This window comes from Leptonychotes weddellii, chromosome 5, assembly GCF_054177405.1.
Source record: "Leptonychotes weddellii isolate Sample4059 chromosome 5, ASM5417740v2, whole genome shotgun sequence".
In the NCBI taxonomy this organism is placed as follows: Eukaryota; Metazoa; Chordata; class Mammalia; order Carnivora; family Phocidae; genus Leptonychotes; species Leptonychotes weddellii.
In genome coordinates this window covers 15421674-15441172 of record NC_138373.1, presented here as the reverse complement: position 1 = coordinate 15441172, position 19499 = coordinate 15421674, and the positions used below count along the sequence as shown (strand labels likewise).

The 19499-nt window shown below is 56.0% G+C and overlaps 1 protein-coding gene and 1 long non-coding RNA gene across 4 annotated transcripts; one reads left to right on the top strand and one right to left on the bottom strand.

Moving 5' to 3' along the window:
• Positions 1-1159: 1159 nt before the first annotated feature.
• On the top strand, positions 1160-19499 carry SEZ6L2 (seizure related 6 homolog like 2). 3 transcript variants are annotated; one of them, XM_031033209.2, is made up of 18 exons: positions 1160-1803; positions 2706-2837; positions 3517-3816; positions 4172-4311; positions 4586-4787; positions 8839-9024; positions 9675-9843; positions 10468-10631; positions 12966-13166; positions 13588-13726; positions 14554-14750; positions 14878-15072; positions 16914-17105; positions 17189-17380; positions 17893-17931; positions 18112-18229; positions 18332-18453; positions 18927-19499. In XM_031033209.2, the coding sequence occupies exons 1-17, from the start codon at positions 1725-1727 to the stop codon at positions 18444-18446; spliced, it is 2760 nt and encodes a 919-aa protein (XP_030889069.1). In that variant the 5' UTR covers positions 1160-1724; the 3' UTR covers positions 18447-18453; positions 18927-19499. The 3 variants fall into 3 exon arrangements, with proteins under 3 accessions (XP_030889069.1, XP_006738060.1, XP_006738061.1); XM_006737997.3 differs by having other exon boundaries at positions 1162-1803; positions 18357-18453; XM_006737998.3 differs by lacking the exon at positions 17893-17931 and having other exon boundaries at positions 1162-1803; positions 18357-18453.
• LOC145721543 (uncharacterized) lies at positions 4998-15149 on the bottom strand. Its single transcript, XR_014145274.1, has 2 exons — positions 14979-15149; positions 4998-9895 (listed from the first exon to the last, which is right to left on the bottom strand). It is a non-coding gene; the product is annotated as an uncharacterized LOC145721543 (long non-coding RNA).

Here is a 19499-nt window from a genome sequence, read left to right as displayed (position 1 = left end):
GCGGCTTCTCTCTCTCCTTCCAACCCCTCGTCCCCTTCTGCCCTCGCTTCTCACTCGGCCCGACCCGCGGGTCTTTCTCTCTCTCTCTCTCTCTCTCTCCTCCCTCCCTTTCTCCTACTCGTTCCTTCCTTGGCTCCCACTCACCCTGACGTCACCCCTCCCCACAGTCATCTCAGCTTAGCTATCCCCGCCCCCACCCAGTGGCAGTCGCATCTCAGCCGGGGTGGGGGGGGGGTCGTCTCCGGATTCGCCTCCCCTCCCCGCCCCGACGGGGCGCCACGTGGGGCGCAGGGGGCACTGTGCCAACCTCCAGCCGCCCCGCAATGCGAAAAGAAGGGGCGGGGGCTGAGGGAGGGGTGTGGCAAGACGAGGGGCGGGGCGAGCGCGAAGACTGATGGGCAGGACCGGCGCTCCCGGACTGAGGACAGGGACACTGCGGCCCGTCCGTAGGTCTGCTGATCCCTTGACCAGTCGGCCTGTGACTCCCCTGCCCCCTCCGCTTCCACTAGAACCAGCCCCCCCACCCCACCCCGGGAGCCTGATTGACAGTGAGGGCGGCTTCAGCCAATCGCCCGCGGCGTCTGGGGCCGGGCCCGCTCCGGCGGGGCCGGGAAGAGCTGTCCGCTAGCTGGTGGTGCTGAAAAAGGCGCCCAGAGGCGCTGTGAGGGAGGCCAGAAGAAAAAAAAAAAATCAAAGTTGAAGCTGCCTGGCAGCTGGCCGGGGTCATGTATGTAAGAGAAGGGGTCTCTCCTTCCCAGATCTCGGCCTGTCGCCCCTTCGACTTCTCATAAACGTGGAAATTTGCCATTCTCCTGGAGGAGGAGAAAGCCCATTTCACAGGAGCTGTAAAAGGGAAAGGGAAGTCCCGTGGGGAGGAGGGAGGTGTCTGGATGTGGGCAGGGGGCATATTGGAGAGCTGAGCAAGCGTGAACCCAGCTGTGCCGCCCCTCGGCACCCTGGGAAGAGGAGATTCAGATTCCAGATGTGCTGGAAAGGCTGGGGGAAAGGGTTGTAATTACAGCTAGGACCAGAGTTTCCTTTGCCTCCCCTAGGGGCCGCGGGAGTGAGGATTACGGTCTGGCTCATGTGGTCCCTCCTTCCTCCATCTGCACTTCCTCCTTCTTCCTCCCCCCCCGTCGCCCCCAAATAAATCCCAGGCCCCTCCCTTCGCCCGTCCCCAGGATCTGACGTGGGCTCGACACCTTTCTCAGCTTCTCCCTCCCGCAGCTCCAGTGCCCGAGCTTCGGCTCTCCAGGTTCCGCAACCCCCTCCCCTCCCCACCAAGCCCCGCTAGAGCACAGTAGGGACCCTCCCGATCCTCAACCCCACCCCAGACCCCCAGAAGCTATCTTGCCTCTCCCCACTCCCCCAGCTTGGGATCCAGCTAGCTCGGTGGACCCAGGCGCCCGAGCGAGAGGGTAACCCAGGCGACCCAGCCCCTTCGGCCTTCCCGGTCCCACCCCTTGCAGCCGGAGCCGCGCCCCCTCTCCCACAGACCCGATAGCAGAGGACAGAGGAGATTGGGCAAGGAGGGGCGGGATCCAGGCGACCCCCAGCTCAATTCTGCCCCTCCATCCCAAGGGGCAGAGAAATTGTCTTCCTTGCTAACTGCTAGCAAGGGGGTGGGGGAGAAAATTAAAGGGAAAGATAAAAGGAGACAGAGGAAAGGTGACAGCTAGATAATTTAGGAGAGGCGCAGAGGAGAGAAATCGGTGTGAGTCGCCATGGGGACTCCCAGGGCCCAGCACCCGCCGCCTCCCCAGCTGCTGTTCCTAATTCTGCTGAGCTGTCCCTGGATTCAGGGTAAGGACATGGGAGCATGGGGGTAGGCCCGGGGAAGGTCCCCAGCTGGGTCCTCTACCATCCTTTCTCTCAACATCCTGGGCTTTCCAAGCTTCTGGGGGAGGGGAGGGGTACAGCTGACAGGGAAGTGGCAAGCCGGGGCTTTCTGGCTTGTACCTGGAGCCCTAAACCCCAATACTGAGAAGGTGGGGAAATGAATGAGGGGAGCTTTTACCAGCGTCTCAGGGGCTAAATCCAGGAAGAAGGGCTGGGGAAGTTGGGGGGATGTCTGCGGAGGCGGCAGAAGCATGCAGGGTACCTGGGTGGGAGAGATGCCAGGCACTGCACACGCAAATGTTCTTGGACTTATGGACAAAGACAGATGAACAGAGGCAGTGCTCAGAGCCCACATATTCAGTCCTCTATTCTGACCCCTCGCCAGACTCCAGGGAAGCGGGCAGAGACTGCAGAGAATGAAAGAGAGAGAAAGAGAGAGAGAGAGCCACACTGCAGAGATAGAAACCCAGAGAGAAAGCTGGGCATTGCGGAAGCGAGGGCTGGGAGGTGCTGCCAGACCCTCCGCAGAGCTCCAGGGTTGGGGGAAGAGCACCATCGAGGGGAAAAAGAAGGTAGCACCGTGGCCCCTCTCCACTCCGCTGGTGCTGTCCAGGGTTCATAAGAGCCAAGAGGCTCACCGAAGGCGCACACAGCCTGGGAGGGGGGTGGGGTGGAGAGAAAGGTGTAGGAGTGTGAGGGGCAGCTGGGAGCCCCTCCTCCAATCTTGGCTCTCAGCCCAGTCTGGGACCCTCTGAGCTTCTGCAGGCCCAGCTGACTGAGGAGAGAGGAAGAGCTCTGGAAAAGATCTTTCTGGAGAAGGAAGGAGTGTGGGGCAGTGGAAGGGCTCACACAACTTCATCTCCTAGGTCTGCCCCTGAAGGAAGAAGAGGCACTGCCAGAGCCTGGAAGTGAGGCCCCCACAGCAGCCTCTGAGGCTTTGGCCGAGCTGCTCCATGGGGCCCTGCTGAGGAGGGGTCCAGAGATGGGCTACCTGCCGGGTGAGGCCCCCAGAGTGGCAGGAGTGACACAGAGAAAGAGGGAGGGACATTAACTCGGGGAGATGGGGACCCAAGCCAGGGACATTCAGAGAGGGATGGTTAGAGAGAGTCAAAACAGCATAGACAGAGAACCAGGGCAATTGAGACCAAATGATCAAGAGCCAGAGCCAGACAGAAAAACAGACCGTCAGAGAGAAAGACAGATGGAAACTCAGAGAACCAGAGTCTGAGGAATAAAGGGGAGAGAGAGACAGAAAGAGAGAGAAATGCAGAGAGTAGCAGATTTAGAATCATAAAATCAGAGAGCCACAAGAAGACTAAACAGAGAAGAAGAGTTCCAGAGAGAGCAAAAGAGAGAAAGAGGAGGGAGAAAGTGGTGCGCAGGAAAGGGAGCCGGGTCTGAACGGGGAAGCATGGGGAGGCTCAAGAAGACTGTCCGAGAGAGCCAAGAAGAAGGGCCTGGGTAGAGAGGTGGAGAGGGAGGGGTGGGGAGGCCAGGCTGTGGAAGCCTTGGGAGGGGGTGCAGAGTTCGGGTGCGGGAGAGGTGGGGGGCCTGCACCTTGTGGGGGAGGTCTTTTGGGTTCAGTGGGGGAGCCCCCAGTTTCCCTCAGCCCTGCTCCCCACCCATGGCCCACCAGTTTGCTCCTTCTGCGCCCTGACTTCCCTTGCACTGTCCCAGGATCTGATCCAGACCCCACACTAGCCACCCCTCCAGCCGGCCAGACTCTTGCAGCGCCCTCCCTGCCACGGGCCACTGAGCCAGGGACAGGGCCTCTGACAACAGCTGTAACCCCTAAAGGGGGCAGGGGTGCTGGCCCCACCGCACCAGAGCTGCTGACCCCGCCCCCGGGAACCACGGCCCCGCCCCTTCCTGGCCCCGCCTCCCCAGGCCCGCCCCTCGGGCCTGAGGGAGGAGAGGAGGAGACCACGACCACGATCATCACCACGACAACTGTTACCACCACGGTGACCAGCCCAGGTGAGGCGTTTGAAAGGGGATAGGGACAGTGTGCAGGAGCATGAATGTGGGAGAGGCGGGTGGCATGCAAGGGGAGAGGCTGCTGGAAACGTGTGGAAGAAGGGGTCTGGGTCCCGATGGGAGAGGGGCCTCTGCTCAATAATAATAAAGGCTGGCATGTGTTTCTCCTTGCTGTGTACCAGCACCGTGCTATGTGTTTTCTCTCTATTACAGTGGACACGGGTGGGGGAGGGAGCAGCGGATAAAGATGGCGAGGGGTGCTGGGGACAAGACAGGTGAGGGCTCCTGGAGTTGCTTGGCTGGGAGGGCAAGAACACAGGGCTTCACTCGACTCCAGCCACTTGTATCTCTTTAGTTCTGTGTAATAACAACATCTCGGAGGGCGAAGGGCACGTGGAGTCTCCAGATTTGCGGAGTGCCGCCAGCCGCATGGCGGGGCTCCTGGACTGCACATACAGCATCCACGTCTACCCCGGCTACGGCATCGAGATCCAGGTAACTGGACTTTGAAGCCCCCAAGCCCTTTCCTCTGGGCCCAGGTGTGTGCACAGGTTTGGCCTGGGAATCAGAGAAACTTTTCTGACTCAAATGGGCCTGTTTTCTGAGGATCTCAAAGACTCTCCTGGAGGTCTATAATATGGCCAATGTCACGGTGGTATCTGGGCTGCCACATTCAGGGGAAAGGAAAACAGACGGTGGGGGACTTAAGGGTCACCCACCCTGACTGACTTGTCCTGGGGGGCGGGGGGTCTGGGTCTGGCTTCTTTAGGTGCAGATGCTGAACCTATCTCGGGAGGAAGAACTCCTGGTGCTGGCTGGTGGGGGGTCCCCAGGCCTGGCCCCCCGACTCCTTGCTAACTCCTCCATGCTGGGAGAAGGACAGGTCCTTCGGAGTCCAACCAATCGGCTACTCTTGCACTTCCAGAGCCCACGGGTCCCCAGGGGCGGTGGCTTCCGGATCCACTATCAGGGTGAGGAGTCTGGGGTGCTGGTGGAAGGGCAGGGGCCACACTGGGCACAAGAGACATCTCTGGGAAGCTTCTAAGCACAAGGAGATGTCAGGGGCTTTTCCTCCGGACTAGGACCCTGGGGGGCAGAGCCCTCAGAGGAGATCTATACACACTTATTTCACACACTCACAGACCTGTGTCTGGGTGTGCACCCATCCGAGTGGCAGTTCATCCATTCACTCAACAAATGTTTATTGAGCACCCATTTCATACTGGCCCTGTGTTGTCCGTAGGGAGAGGAATGAACAAGCCAGATGTAAATCTTCAAGGAACTCAGAATTCTAGGTAAAGAGATGGACAAGTCATCAGGATGATTATAATTCAGTGAGATAAGGGCCTATATCCCTATGAGGAAGGAAACACAGGCAGAGGGAACAAATTTCAAAGGGACCTAAATTTCTCCTAAGGAATATAGGGACACCCTCTTGGAGGAGGTAACGAAGCTGGGACCCAAAAGACGAGCTACTAGGGAAGGGTGGGAGGGGGAGAAAGAGGAAGACAGGTGTCCAGATGGATGAAAAAGCATGACCCCCTTGAGGAGTTGAAGTAATTTAGCATGGAAGATAGAATTGTCCTAGCCATGTGACCTGGGGTGAGTTACTTAACCTTTCTGTGCCTCACTGTCTCATCTGAAAAATGGGGATCATAATACTTGGCTCATGGTGTTATCAGGAAGCCCAAATTAACTAATAATACATATCAAGGGCTTAAAATAGTGTCTGGTACACAGTGAGAGTGCAGAAATGTCAGTCACTGCTACAGAAAAGCCCAGAAAGTGGTGGGAGAGAAGCAGGCTACAAGAGAGCAGACCAGGAGGCAGGTTGGATTCAGATCATGAAGGGCCTCATCAGCTTCAGTAAGGAGTACAGACTACTTTATCCTGCAAGGGACATGGAGACATTTCGATATGTTTTAAGCAAGATAGTGACAGCCTCAGATTTGTGACCTAGAAAGATCTTGCTGACTTCGGAGGGTGTGGGAGGGGACTGAATCCATGCACGACTGCATTCATGAGCACCACCCACAGACAACCTACACGCAGGTGTACATCCATACTCACCTGTGTGTACGGGAACCTTCCCACAGTGCAAGCGTATGTTCTAGCATGTGTGTGTGTGTGAGGCCAGGGGCCCAGCCCACTGTCCCTTTCCAGACACTGCTGCCATCTCCAAAGTCCCTTCCTGCGCTGCTCAGAAACAGAGAGGGAACTATGTTTTGGGCCAATGTCCCCTTCACATCACCTCATGGCCTTGCCTGCCCCTTGTGTGCTCTGCTGACCTCAGATCCCTTGTGGGCCTTATCCAGGACACACACAACCCGTATCCCTGCCTCACACCCTCTCCAGTTTCTCCTGAGGCCTCTGTTTGGGCCCCAGGGACTCATAGGTGCAAGCTGGAGAGACCTATTCACAGAGGGGCCAGTGAGTTGGGGGCCACATAATTGGTGGTCAGGTGAGCAGGGAGCAAGGGCATGCCTGAGGGCTTAGAGCCAAGGGCTGGACTTCCAATGGTACAAAATGACTCCCTGCTGGCTCCCTTACGCAGCCACTTCCCTAGGGCACTGAAAATAGGACTCTTTAGACAAAGTGGAACATTTGGGGAAGCAGGGCTATTGCATAAATTGGCCTTCATTACCTGCCACAGTCTTCCCTGCCTTGCGGCTTCTCCAGGCACCTCTGGGACCGAGGCCCTGTTTAAGCCCTCCCCAGTCTGCACTAGCTGGGGCCTCTGGTCCAGAGTGGCCTCATTAGCTTCTCTGAAAGGTCAAAGGCTCTGTCACCACTCGCCCCAAGCCCAGCAAACGTTCCCGTTTACAAAACCCTGGTGCCAACTGTTGTTTCCTGCGCTTCTCACGGCACCCCTGAGGGTGGCCACTGGCCACTCCACCCTGAGAGGAACAAAGGCTTACAGGGATCGCTCAGACACCCGCAAGCACACCGCAGAGTCGGAAGGCACATCCTCAGCCCCGACTCCCAGTCATTTGTCAATCGAGACTGAGGGACAAGTGCTTAAGATTTTCTGAGCACTTTATGTGTGAGGTGCTTTGGGTGTCTCTTTCCTTTAACTGGAAGGCTGGTTGTCAATGATGGGACTTATTACTGCTATTTACAGGTGACAGCCCCCCCCTCCGAGGTGGCATCACCTGCCCAAGGTGACAGAGCGAATAAGTCGCGGAGCTAGAACTGGAAGTCGGGTGTGCCTGTCTCCCAATCCAGTTTGTGTGGTTGCATACCACCTCTGGGCTGCATCGATGGATCGCTTAGGCTAGGCTTTTGGGAGACAAAATAAATAAGGCCTGGTTCAGTCTCACCATAGCAAGAGGCAGCAGTTCATGTGATGATAAAATTATGCACGCACAGGTGTGGAGGCAAGAAAGAGACTAACTCTATGGGAGAGGGGAGGGGTCAGGAAGACTTCCTGGAAGAGGTGGTACTTAAGTTACTCCTTGAAAGATGAGAAAGAGTGGGAAAAGGGACTTGCAGGTAGGGGAAATGAAGTCACAAAACTACACTGTGTAGGCTATATGGGTTGCGGGTGCTAAGAACTGAAGCTGGAGGTGTTGGGCTGGACGTAGCAGTGGGAAGGGGCTTGAATGTCAATCCAAAGCATTGGGCTTGATTCCGTTGGTCGTGGAGAGCCATCAAGAGGCTAATACTCATTTAAACCACTGTGTTCTAGAAGCTTTTGGGGTCTATCTCAGTAGAGACTGCGGACGCTCACAGGACAAGGCCTGGGTCTTTTTCACCTCTCTGCGCTAGCACCCAGCCAAGGAAATGCTTGTTGAATTTTGAAGTAGGGAGACCAGATCTCTGACAGAATCACTTAGGGCTGGAGAGTCAGCAAAAACAAAGGCCCAGGCAAGCTGGTACCTCCCAAGCATGGCTACCCAGAAACAGACACACAGAACTGTGTCAGGACCAAATTTAGAGTCCATTGTCTACTGCCAAGTCACTTCCTTCCTTCCTCCCTCCCTCTCTTCCTTCCTTCCTTTTTTAAAAAGTTTACTTATTTAAGTAATTTCTACACCCAACATGGGGCTTGAACACATGGCCCCAAGATCAAGAGTCCCATGCTCGTCCGACTAAGCCCAGGCGCTCCCCCCAGTCACTATTTATTTGTTTTATCTCTTGTGATTCCACAAGAGTTTCAGGAGGCTTTCAAAAAAGAGTGCAGCAAAATTAAATCAAATAAGAAAATGGGTACCAGGAAGTGCTTATTAAAGATGAAAAAAATAGAATGTGGATGGACAAGCCATCGTTGCTAGGGACAAGCCTTAATCTGGTTCTGAGCTTCTTAGCAGCCAGCACAAAAAGAGAGATCACTCAGTTCTCACTGCAAGAGAGAAGAGAAACCAGTTCCTTAAGGAAAGCAAAGCCCTTCCTAGCACTTCGTCTTCATTGAGGGGGGATTCATTGAAGGGGCACTGAGTATTAAGGTCTGCAATGACAAGATAGTCAAAGCTCCTAAAGGAGTTTCATGTGGCTCCTCTGGATGAAAGCTGAGGGTCTATTCCCACCATGCACCTCAGTGAAAGAGCGTGTGTGTGCATAGGGGAGAAAATACTATGAGGCACTTAATAACCAATTGCTACATCTGGAGAATGGATCACAGCCTTACTCTGGCTACCTCAAAAGCACTGCATGAACTCATTTTAGAAGCTGGACAAGCTCTGCAAATACTATATGTTATTATTAGAGCTGGATGGGTTCACAGTGGTCGACTGATTTGCCCGAGGTCACCACAGCAAGTGAGTGCTAAAGCCAGAATTTCTTTGGGTCTCAGATACTTCATCTATAAAACGGAGGCCAAAGTGGGTGGATTACAAAGACTAGGGGAGAGAAGGAATGTTGAGATTGCCTCTTCGTGAGACCAACTGCCCATATGAGAACTCCAGTATGGAGCCTTCTGTGCCACCAGGGGACCTGAGAAGAGGGAAGGAAGTGCTAGGGGGTTGGTGAGAGAGGTTGGCATGGGAAAAAAAGTCCTCCTTCTCCCTGCCCTGCCTGATCCAGCCTACCTCCTGAGCTGCGGCTTCCCTCCTCGGCCGGCCCATGGGGATGTGAGCGTGACTGACCTGCACCCTGGGGGCACTGCCACCTTCCACTGCGATTCAGGCTACCAGCTGCAGGGTGAGGAGACCCTTATCTGCTTCAACGGCACCCGGCCAGCCTGGAGCGGTGAACCCCCCAGCTGCATGGGTGAGTCTCCTGCATGATAGGTGGGGCTTCTGTCCTGGAAGCCCCATTAGGAGGGTACTATCTTGGCGGTCTCTATCTTTGGGGAACATCCACCTTGAAGGGGTTTCTGTCTGGAAGAGTCCCTATCCTGGTGTCTCCATCTGGAGCTCTTTACACAGAAGGTCTCTACCCTTGGAGAATCTCCATCCTTGGCGGGCGTGGGGGTCTCTATCTGGGGATGTCCTACCTACAGTGTTTCCATTTGGGGAGTCACCATTCTGGAGGTCTCTTCTTTCAGAGACTCCTCATCCTCGAGGAAACCATTCTGGAGGTCCATATTTAGAGGATCTCTATCCTGGAGAATCTTCATCCCGGGGATCCCGTCTTGATTTCCATTTGAGGGCTTCAATTTTGGGGATCCCTCATAACTCCCCATGCCAGGGAGTGTTCATATTAGCAGGATTTCCATCCTAGGGGGTGTCCATTCTGGGGTTTTTCTATTCTAGGGCTGGTTCCCTCCTGGGTGATGGCCTTGGAAAAGGTCCTATCCTCTGGGGTGAGCCTGTAAGGCAGAGACTACTCTGAGGCCAGGTCCCAACCAAAGGTGTGGATGTAACAGCTCTGAAGACATGAGGACAAGTCACTTTAACATGTCTCCCCTCTACCCACAGCATCCTGTGGTGGCACCATCCACAATGCTACACTGGGCCGCATCGTGTCCCCTGAGCCTGGAGGAGCGGCAGGGCCCAACCTCACCTGCCGTTGGGTCATTGAAGCAGCTGAGGGACGCCGGCTTCACCTGCACTTCGAGAGGGTCTCACTGGATGAGGACAATGACCGGTGAGGGTCTGGGCCTTGGGTCAGAGGTCCCCACCTCCGGGAAATAGGAAGGCTGCAGTGGGGAGTCAGACAGATCCAGGGTGGATCCCAGTTAAAATGGGTGTCAAACACAGATTAGTCCTTCCCCTTTCTTAGGCGGTATAGCTGTGCAAACTTAGACGAATCATTGACTCTGCGTGTGCCTCAGTTTCCTCTTCAGTAGAATGGAGATCATAGGACCTCCTTCTGACGGTTTCTGTGAGGATAAATGCGTTAAGATACGTGAAGTGCTTAGAAGGATGCCGGGCACACAGTGAGCCTGGTAAATGTGTTTGTCTTCGTCATCATCATTGGAACCATCTCTTGCCTAACCAACCAATACCTCAGCGCTACCACTAGTGATGCTGGGCAGGTGACTCTTTCTGGGCCTGTTTCCTCATCTATAAAATCAGGGATAATAAATCATACTGACTCGAGGGCTCTTGTGAAAAGTAAATGAGATGAAATGTGTGAAGGCTTAGCGTACATGCTACATAGTCAAGGCTTGAAAATAATAGCTGTGAAAGTGAGTTAGGAGAGCCAGCAAGAGGCGAGGCAGCTTCTGAGGGGAAAGTGAGCTCCTGGCCACCCTTCTGTCCATCCCAGGCTGATGGTGCGCTCAGGCGGGAGTCCCCTCTCCCCAGTCATCTATGACTCGGACATGGATGACGTCCCAGAGCGGGGTCTCATCAGTGATGCCCAGTCCCTCTATGTGGAGCTGCTTTCAGAGACACCTGCCAATCCCCTGCTGCTAAGCCTCCGATTTGAAGGTAAGTGCCCTCCCCTGAGGGACCCCAACTCCTGCACTTTCCCGTCTTGCTGATGGCCAAGTATGGTCACAAGCACATACCCTGTCCCTGCTCATCTCTGTGTTTGGATCTCTGGAAACGAACTTCCTCCCCACCCCAAAACTACAAGGATCCCCTTGTGTGGACCCCTTCTAATTCCTGGGGTGGCTTTTCCCGTTTAAGTTTCACGGAGGGCTGGATCCAGGCACACAGCCAAGGGACCAGGCACCTTCATGTCTCAGTGCTTTCCTCTGTGTTGGCTTCACTGTCAGTCAGGCTGTCAGTCTGTGGTGCACCTAGCAGTTCCAGGCTGATGTACCACCAACGTAGGAAGTCCATCAGAAAGAGAAAGGGTACCACTTTGCTAAGAGCTTCAGCAAAAATGCCAGGAAGGGCTCTCATTTCTCGGCTTAGGTCATGCGTCTACACCTGAGCCAATCACTGAAGCTAGGGGCAGGTGGTGTTATGATTGGCAGATCCACATCACATGACCATCCATAGTTGGCCCCAACTGGACCTCATAGACTGGAAATGGGCGAGGCATGTGTCCCAAAATGAAAGTAGGAGTGCTATGAGCAGAAGAAGGGGGACTAGATGCTGGATGGGTAGAAACAAGGAGGTCAGTGATCATGGGAGAAGAGGCATTTGAGCTGGGCCTTACTGTATAGAGAGAATTTTATTATTTTATTTATTTTTTAGAAAGTGAGAGAGAGGGGGTGGGGAGAGGCAGAGGGAGACAGAGAATCCCAAGCAGACTCCATGCCCAGTGTGGAGCCCAATGTGGGGCTCAATCTCACAACCCTGAGACCATGACCTGAGCAGAAATCAAGAGCCGGACCCTTAACTGCCTGAGCCACCCAGGTGTCCCTAGGATAGAGAGAATTCTGAAAGAGGGAGATTAGGGATGAGCATCTCAGGTGAATGGAACAGTGAGAGCAACAGTAGAGAAAGGCCTGGTATTGTTTGGGAAATAGAGAATTTCAGTGTGTCTGGAGCAGAGGATTTGTGCAAGCAGTAGCAGGAGAGAGACAAAGAAAGTGAAATGCTCAGAGAGGGGAGGGGCTGGTTCCTGGTGTGAATCAAGGGAGAAATGGAATTGGCGCTGGGTCCTGATGGATGCATAGGATTTGGACATGACACCTCATCCAGTTTAAGTAACAGTGAACTAGAACAGATCTGAAAAATAAGTTGCCTGTTAGATTTGAAAATACGAAAACAATTCCCAGGTTTGAGGTCTGCCTCCCTAGTTGTGGGCCCTTGTTGCTCCATGAGCTTCAGAGTCCTCTGATCATTTTGCAGCTAAGACATGATCACATGGGCAAAAACTAAAATGATCTCCAAATGTTCATTTTTGCTGAGTTAGTCCAAAGTCAAAATTGAGTAGCTTCTGCATTCACTGCACTTTTGGATTCTAGCTACAGCATGGATAATCAAGGGTGGGGAGAATCTGTGTTTTGTTTTGTTTTTAAGATTTATTTATGGGGCACCTGGGTGGCTCAGTCAGTTAAGCGGCCGACTCTTGGTTTCAGCTCAGGTCATGATCTCAGGGTCGTGAGATCAGGACCCAAGTCGGACTCTGCGCTCAGCGGGGTGTGTGCTCGAGATTTCTCTCTCTCCCTCTCCCTCTGCCCCTCCCCACCCCTGCACTCTCTCTCTCTAAGATTTATTTATTTACTTTAGGGAGAGAGAGAGAGACACAGAGAGCATGAGTGGCGGGAGGGGCAGAGGGAGAGAAAGAATACACAAGCAGACTCTCCGATGAGTGCAGAGCCCAATGTGGAACTCCATTTGATCCCACGACCCTGAGGTCATGACCTGAGCCGAAACCAAGGGTCGGACACTTAACCCACTGAGGCACTCAGGTGCCCTTCTAACTGTTATTTTTGAGGAGAGAACACACCTGCATGAGCCAGTTCTCCAAAGGCACCCTTTCCCCTCCCTCCTCTGCAGTTTCCAAAACCAAGTGGCTCTGGCTGGGAATCAAGCAATCTGGGTTTGAGACCTGATTCTGTGTGACATTGGGCAAGCGATTTTTTTTGTCTGTGGACCTCAGTTTCCTCATCCGTAGAATGGGGACTGGGATTTGACTAGCCTGGGGGTTTCCCTCTAGAGGCCAGGAAGGTAACATATATGTGTGAGTGAGAGGGGTTAGGATTTTCAGGAGACTGGAGGGTGAAAGCTAAGCCCAAAGGCATTCCATTTTAAACAGCCCACCAAGTGGCCAAACCACACTTGAATTCAGCCCAAGTCCCCCCAGTCTGAGATCCCCTGAGGCCTATCCTCATGCTTACTTCCTGGGACTGACCCCATCTCTAGCCTTTGAAGAAGATCGCTGCTTCGCTCCCTTCCTGGCACATGGCAATGTCACCACCACGGACCCTGAGTACCGCCCAGGGGCACTGGCCACTTTCTCGTGCCTCCCAGGATATGCCCTGGAGCCCCCTGGCCCCCCAAATGCCATCGAATGTGTGGATCCCACAGAACCCCACTGGAACGACACAGAGCCAGCCTGCAAGGGTGAGCCCTCCACATCCCTAGGAGCTCCTTTGGTCTGCAGACTACCCCCGAGCTGGGCATCTTAGGAAGGCCATTCAGGAAGGAGACTTGCATATCCAAACCCAGTAAACCCAGGCCTTGGGTAAATCCTTGTCCTTTTCGGAGATAGTTTTCTTAGCTGAATAAATTGGTGGGTTTGTTACAGAATTTAGGGGTCACAACCCAAATGTCTTGAAGAGCTCTAGCTGGAGCTAAGTCATGGGATGGGGGGTAATGCATAGGCTGGAGAGTGGGCGGGGTTAGGTGAGAGCAGGGCCAGGGATTGGGCACAGGTAATAGATAACAGGGAGCCTGTGAGGCGGTCTGGTGCACCCAGCTGGGAGTGGCGAGGCCCTTGGTGAAATGAAGACTGAGTTCTGATTCTGCCCCCCCTGTCCCCCAGCCATGTGTGGAGGGGAGCTGTCAGAGGCGGCTGGTGTGGTCCTCTCTCCCGACTGGCCCCAGAGCTATAGCCCCGGCCAGGACTGCGTGTGGGGCCTGCACGTCCAGGAAGAGAAGCGCATCTTGCTCCAAGTTGAGATGTACGTCAGGTGCAGCCCGGGGTGTGATGGGTGTGGGCTCAGTGAAGTGTGGTATGACAACAGCCTAGCCTGCGCTGTGAGCCTGGCTGGCTATGCAAGATGAAAGAGGCCACTGAGGGTTCAGGATGGGGGTGTGGGTTGTCAGGAAGACCTGGGTACAAATCGCCTTTGATTTGTCCAGGAGACTCTGGACAAGGACATGGGTAATGCAGCCTTCTGCAGGGGCTATAGTGTGAAAAGAGGGCTCTGGCCTGGTGTCTCTCACTCTTTGGCTATTTCTGAGGCTGCCCCTGGAGGGGTTTCCAGGAACCCAGGCCCAAACTGCGGCCTAGTCACCAGGCCTCGTCATCATCACGCGAGGTGGCGGTGGGTGTGGGGAGAAGCCAGTGAGCTGATTTGGTATGAGATGGCCATGTGACCGGATGGAACCAGAAGTGGGCAGGGCCCCAAAGCGGATACTCCCGCAGGGCGGGGAGTTGGGCCCGTGGGAAAAGAGCATGGCCTGTGACTGGTCAGAGCTGCACTTGAGTCAGACTGTGCATCACCTGGCGATGGGGGAGGGGCCAGAGAGTGCGAGGAGTTCCTAAGGAGTTGGGCTGGGAATCGGGAAACAGGAACCGGGAAGAGCCACAGAACGAGTGGAACCCGGAGGGGCTAGCACAGAGAAGCCCATAATTGCTCAAAGGGCGGCCAGACCTGAGATGGGGGAATGTGTACAGGGTGGAAAGCAGGTAGGGTTACTAATGAACTGAGTTAGGGATTGGGCAGAACGGGATAGGAGGGGCCAATCGTAACCCAGCCCGCACATCTGGTTCCACTCCCTGCAGCCTGAATGTGCGTGAAGGGGACATGCTGACACTGTTCGACGGGGACGGTCCCAGCGCCCGAGTCCTGGCCCAGCTGCGGGGACCTCAACCGCGCCGCCGCCTCCTCTCCTCTGGGCCTGACCTCACGCTACAGTTCCAGGCACCGCCAGGGCCCCCAAACCCGGGCCTGGGGCAGGGTTTCGTGTTGCATTTCAAAGGTACCGAGGCCTAGGGTCCTGAAATGTGCAAGGGTCCGGCAGGCCAGAGATCCCGGGAGGGGCGCGGCCCCCGAGGCTGGAAGGGCTCCCGGAGCCGGCCTCCAAACTCGCTGTCTCCCCGCTGCAGAGGTCCCGAGGAACGACACGTGCCCGGAGCTGCCACCTCCGGAGTGGGGCTGGAGGACGGCCTCCCACGGGGACCTGATCCGGGGCACGGTGCTTACTTACCAGTGCGAGCCTGGCTACGAGCTGCTCGGCTCCGACATCCTCACCTGCCAGTGGGACCTGTCCTGGAGCGCGGCGCCGCCCGCCTGCCAAAAGAGTGAGCCCGGGCCCCGCCCAGGTCCCTCATGGCCCCGCCCCTGCCCGTCGGGGTTTGGCCGTTCCGCTTGGGCTCCGCCCATCCCCTTTGCGGCCAGCTTCTGTCCCCTTTTGCCCCCGCCCCTGTCCCGGCCGAGTTTCTCAACCCTTCGCTGTGGATTCTGCCCGGATCTTACTCAGGCCCCGTCCTTTAACCCTTTGGGTTCCACTCCTCTGATCCTCGGTGTCCCGAAACTGTCCCCTCTGGACCCCACTCTCATCTCCGGGCTGCGCCCCTCTCCCGTGCACTGTTCCGAGCTCTGACCCGGTTTCCTCTGGGTCACGCCTCACCTTCTCGTGGTCCCGCCTCCACCGCCTCCTGGCCCCGCCTCTGTCGCGTCAGAGTCCCGCCCTTCCCCGGGCCCGCCCCCGTCAACTCTGCTCCGCTCTTCCCCTTCTAGACCCCGCTCCAGTCTCAGTCCCCCACCCTTGACGTTACGGGGAGTCACTTTGCTGGGGCCTAGTCTGGTCAGAGAACTTGGTTTATTTTAATGCAGTCATTGAAGCCCCATGCTGGGTTGCGGTTATGCAGAGGGGCTGGGGTCCCTCCTGACCCTGGCGGAGCTCGCAGTCCAGAAGGGGGACACTTAAACAGCTAAAGATATTATAGAGCGTAACTGCAGGGTGATTCGGGGCAAAGTGCTTAACATCTGTGAGCTGTGGCTGCCTCATCGGTGAAACAGGAACAAGGGCTGTGAAGAGTTTTCACACAGTACCTCTGCGGGTGAACAATTTAGTAGCTGCTATAAATAATACAGAAGGGCTGTGGGAAGGGGGGTGGTTCATTGTTCCAGGGAGAGGACAGGAGATTTCACAGAGGAGGTGATATTTGAAGGAGCTAGGAGTGTTTATCTCTTAGAATAGCAGAAAGCGGTGGCGTCTTGTCATTTTCTCCAAATTTTGGGAAGCCTGCCACAGGATATGGGATTGTAGGTCTTCCACCTGGCCCTGGGGGGCAATGGTGGGACCGATGAGGTTAAGTTCAGGAAAACAGATTTGGGCTGGACACAAGGAAAACTTTCCGGTTGACACAGCTCCCCATCTCTAGAAGGATTGACAGGATGTCCAGTCTGAAACCCAGACAGGACAGGGGAAGGGACGGAGGCAGGGCCCAGAGGGGACAGGGCCTGCCCAAGGCAGCATATTGAGCCTGAAGCTGAGCTGAGACCCAAGTCTCTGAGTCTCAGCCCAGTGCTCTGGGGCTGTGACGGGGCTGAGGGACCATGGGCCAGTTATTTGACCGCCCTGAGCCCCGCTAGATGAGTCACGGTGACGTCTCGGGATCATCAGGGTATAGGATACTGTTTGTAAAGCATTTAGCAGAGGTCCATGTACAAGAAATGGCTCTGATTGTTACTTGCTCAACAAGGTTGTAAACAAGCACCTGCAGGGCAGGCTGTGCGAGTGAGTGGAGGGTACTGGGAATGACTGGACGAGTGGAACAGGAGGGCTGGGCCCCTCTAAAGAGCACAGCTGCTGTCCCGCCTAAGATCCACCGTGCGGGGCCGGCGGCGCTGGGATGTAGTTCATATGCTCTGGTACAGGGGCGAAATATTTCCCATTCCATCCTCGGATGGGGGCCTGGCTTGCCCCCACCGCTCTTTTCCGGAAGAAGCCTGAAATCTAAAGTGCACCGTTTTTTGCATTTTTCCAACTTCTGATCTCTTCATTTGGAGGAAGTGGTGGGAGATGGGGGTTTGCTTAGGGGGAAGATGGCCCATGGCTCAGGCGGCTCCCGGCCCTCAGCTTCCGGGAGATCTTTTAAGGCCTGAGCTCCCCCTGAACTTGCCCTCCTGCCGACAGTCATGACTTGCGCCGACCCTGGTGAGATCACCAACGGGCACCGTACCACCTCAGACGCTGGCTTCCCTGTCGGCTCCCACGTCCAGTACCGCTGTCTGCCCGGGTACAGCCTGGAGGGGGCGGCCGTGCTCACCTGCTACAGCCGGGACACGGGCACACCCAAGTGGAGCGACCGGGTCCCCAAGTGTGCCTGTGAGTCTGCGGACACCCTGGGAAGGGTGGCTGGGTGGCCTGCTCCGCAGCGAGCCGGCAGGTGACTGCCGTATGTCCTGCAGTGAAGTATGAGCCGTGCCTGAACCCAGGGGTGCCAGAGAACGGCTATCAGACGTTGTACAAGCATCACTACCAGGCCGGCGAGTCTCTGCGCTTCTTCTGCTACGAGGGCTTTGAGCTCATCGGCGAGGTCACCATCACCTGTGTGCCCGGTCACCCCTCCCAGTGGACCAGCCAGCCCCCACTCTGCAAAGGTGCCCGGGCAGACAGGGCAGGAGGGGGCACGGCAGGGTCTGGGGAGTGATGGGACTGGGAAAGTCAGGTAGTAGCAAATTTGAGAGCGACGGTAACCCTGCTGAGCTCCCCATTCACCTCCCGTGGGCTCTGATCCTCACAAGTACACCCAGGGGTCCTGGGGAATTTCAAGGTCATGGAATTGTCCTAAGGGATGTAGCAGAGGGGGCCTTGGCTTGGAAGTCTCTTGCCCTCTGGATAGGTCTCAGGTTCACCATTTTTGACAAATTCTACAGACCCGATTCGTTCAGACCGCTCAAGAACCCTGAACTTTTCGGGGTCTGGAGGAGGAAGAAGGCCCTGCCCTGACTACTCCTCCCCCCGCCCCCACCAAAGGAAGGATAAAGTTTAGGTTGAGCAGAGGGCAGAGAGAACCAGGCTGTCCAGCCCAGCCCCACTGGGCTCCCGGCCTCTACCCAGCCTCCTTCCCTCCCTGGCTCAGACCCCGTCCCTCCCCCTCCTCTCCCTGCAGTGGCCTATGAGGAGCTCCTGGACAACCGAAAACTGGAAGGTCAGTGAGGGCACAGGTGGAGACCCAGGCCTGGCCAAGTCGGGAGGGCAAGGCAGAGGCCGGGGGCAGGAGGCCAGGCCCCGGAGGGGTGAGGCCCAGGGTTCGAGGCCCAGGGCAGGAGGCTGGGAGAGGCCAGTGGGCTGGGCCCAGCCCCAGCTCACTGGCCTCTCCTCTCCCCAGTGACCCAGACCACAGACCCGTCGCGGCAGCTGGAGGGTGGGAACCTCGCCTTGGCCATCCTGCTGCCCCTAGGCCTGGTCATTGTCCTCGGCAGTGGCGTTTACATATACTACACCAAGTAAGTACCCTACTCGGGGAGCTCCTCGCCAGGGCAGACGTCCTGCCTGCCTGGCACAGACGCTTGGGTGAGGGGGGGGTTGGGGGCTCACCTCTCGATAAGCCCCTCTATCTCCTCCCTCTCCCAGACTACAGGGAAAATCCCTCTTCGGCTTCTCGGGCTCCCATTCCTACAGCCCCATCACTGTGGAGTCAGACTTCAGCAACCCACTGTATGAAGCTGGGGTGAGCTCTTCCCCTCCCCCTGGAGAGCTACATCTTTCAGCTCCCCCAGGGCTCCAGGTCTTTCTCTCAAAGTCTCTGTAATACCCGTCTTGGGGATTTCAAACTCAGCTGCAACACAGCAAGTCGGGCGTGCCTGGTCGGGAGTGGAGGCGTGGTGGGGACTGTGGCTAAGGAGCCAACTTGTGCCCCATCTAGTCTGTAGTGGAAACTTAGGCCCAGTTGCCAGGTCTTCCAGTTGTTCAAGACAACCCAAAAACTCAGATTTGTGTGCGATTTTAATATACCGTAAGATGAACCAAATATCCCCGGGCCAGATTCAGCCCCATTCCCACCCCATGGCTCCCAAACCTCATGATCCATGTTATTTTAAAAACCCAGGGTCTTTCCCCTCCCTGGTGGATGCCTCCTTCCATTTTGTCCCCTCCTCCATCCCCATCCCGCTCCAGCAACTGACCCCATCTCTCTGTCTCCAGGATACACGGGAGTATGAAGTTTCCATCTGAACCCCAAGACTAAGGCTGCAGGACCCAGGACGCCCTTCCCCTCTCCACTCTGGGCAGGGAGGAGTACAGGACCTCGTCTCTGGCTCCTTTCCTCCCTGCTGTGTAAATAGTCTCCTGGTCCCACGAGGGGGCTTTGACGGCCCCGGGGACCCTACAGTAAATAAACCAGCATCCTGCCGCCCAAGCCTCCTCTTCTCAGTTGCCAAACAAGGGGCCTGCCCCTTCCCTCCCACCCTACTGGCTTTTGGACCCTGGGAGGGGAACTCAGCCCTCCTGCAACTCCTGGGGCCCCTCCGGCCCAGGGCACGCCCCCCCCCCCCCAAGGACTGCCTGAGAGTTCTGCTATTCCCTTGGCCTTGAAGGCTCTTCCCAGATGCTCTGGCCCCGGGCCTCACCCCTGGGCTCTGGAGGGTCAGAAGAAGAGGGATGAAGGGGGAAAGCAGGGCCAAGGCCCCCTACCCGCTTCATGCCATCTCCCAACCCACAATCTGCCCACCTTCGCTTCTGGATTTTTGGTTTTGAGCAATAAACAGAAAACCACCA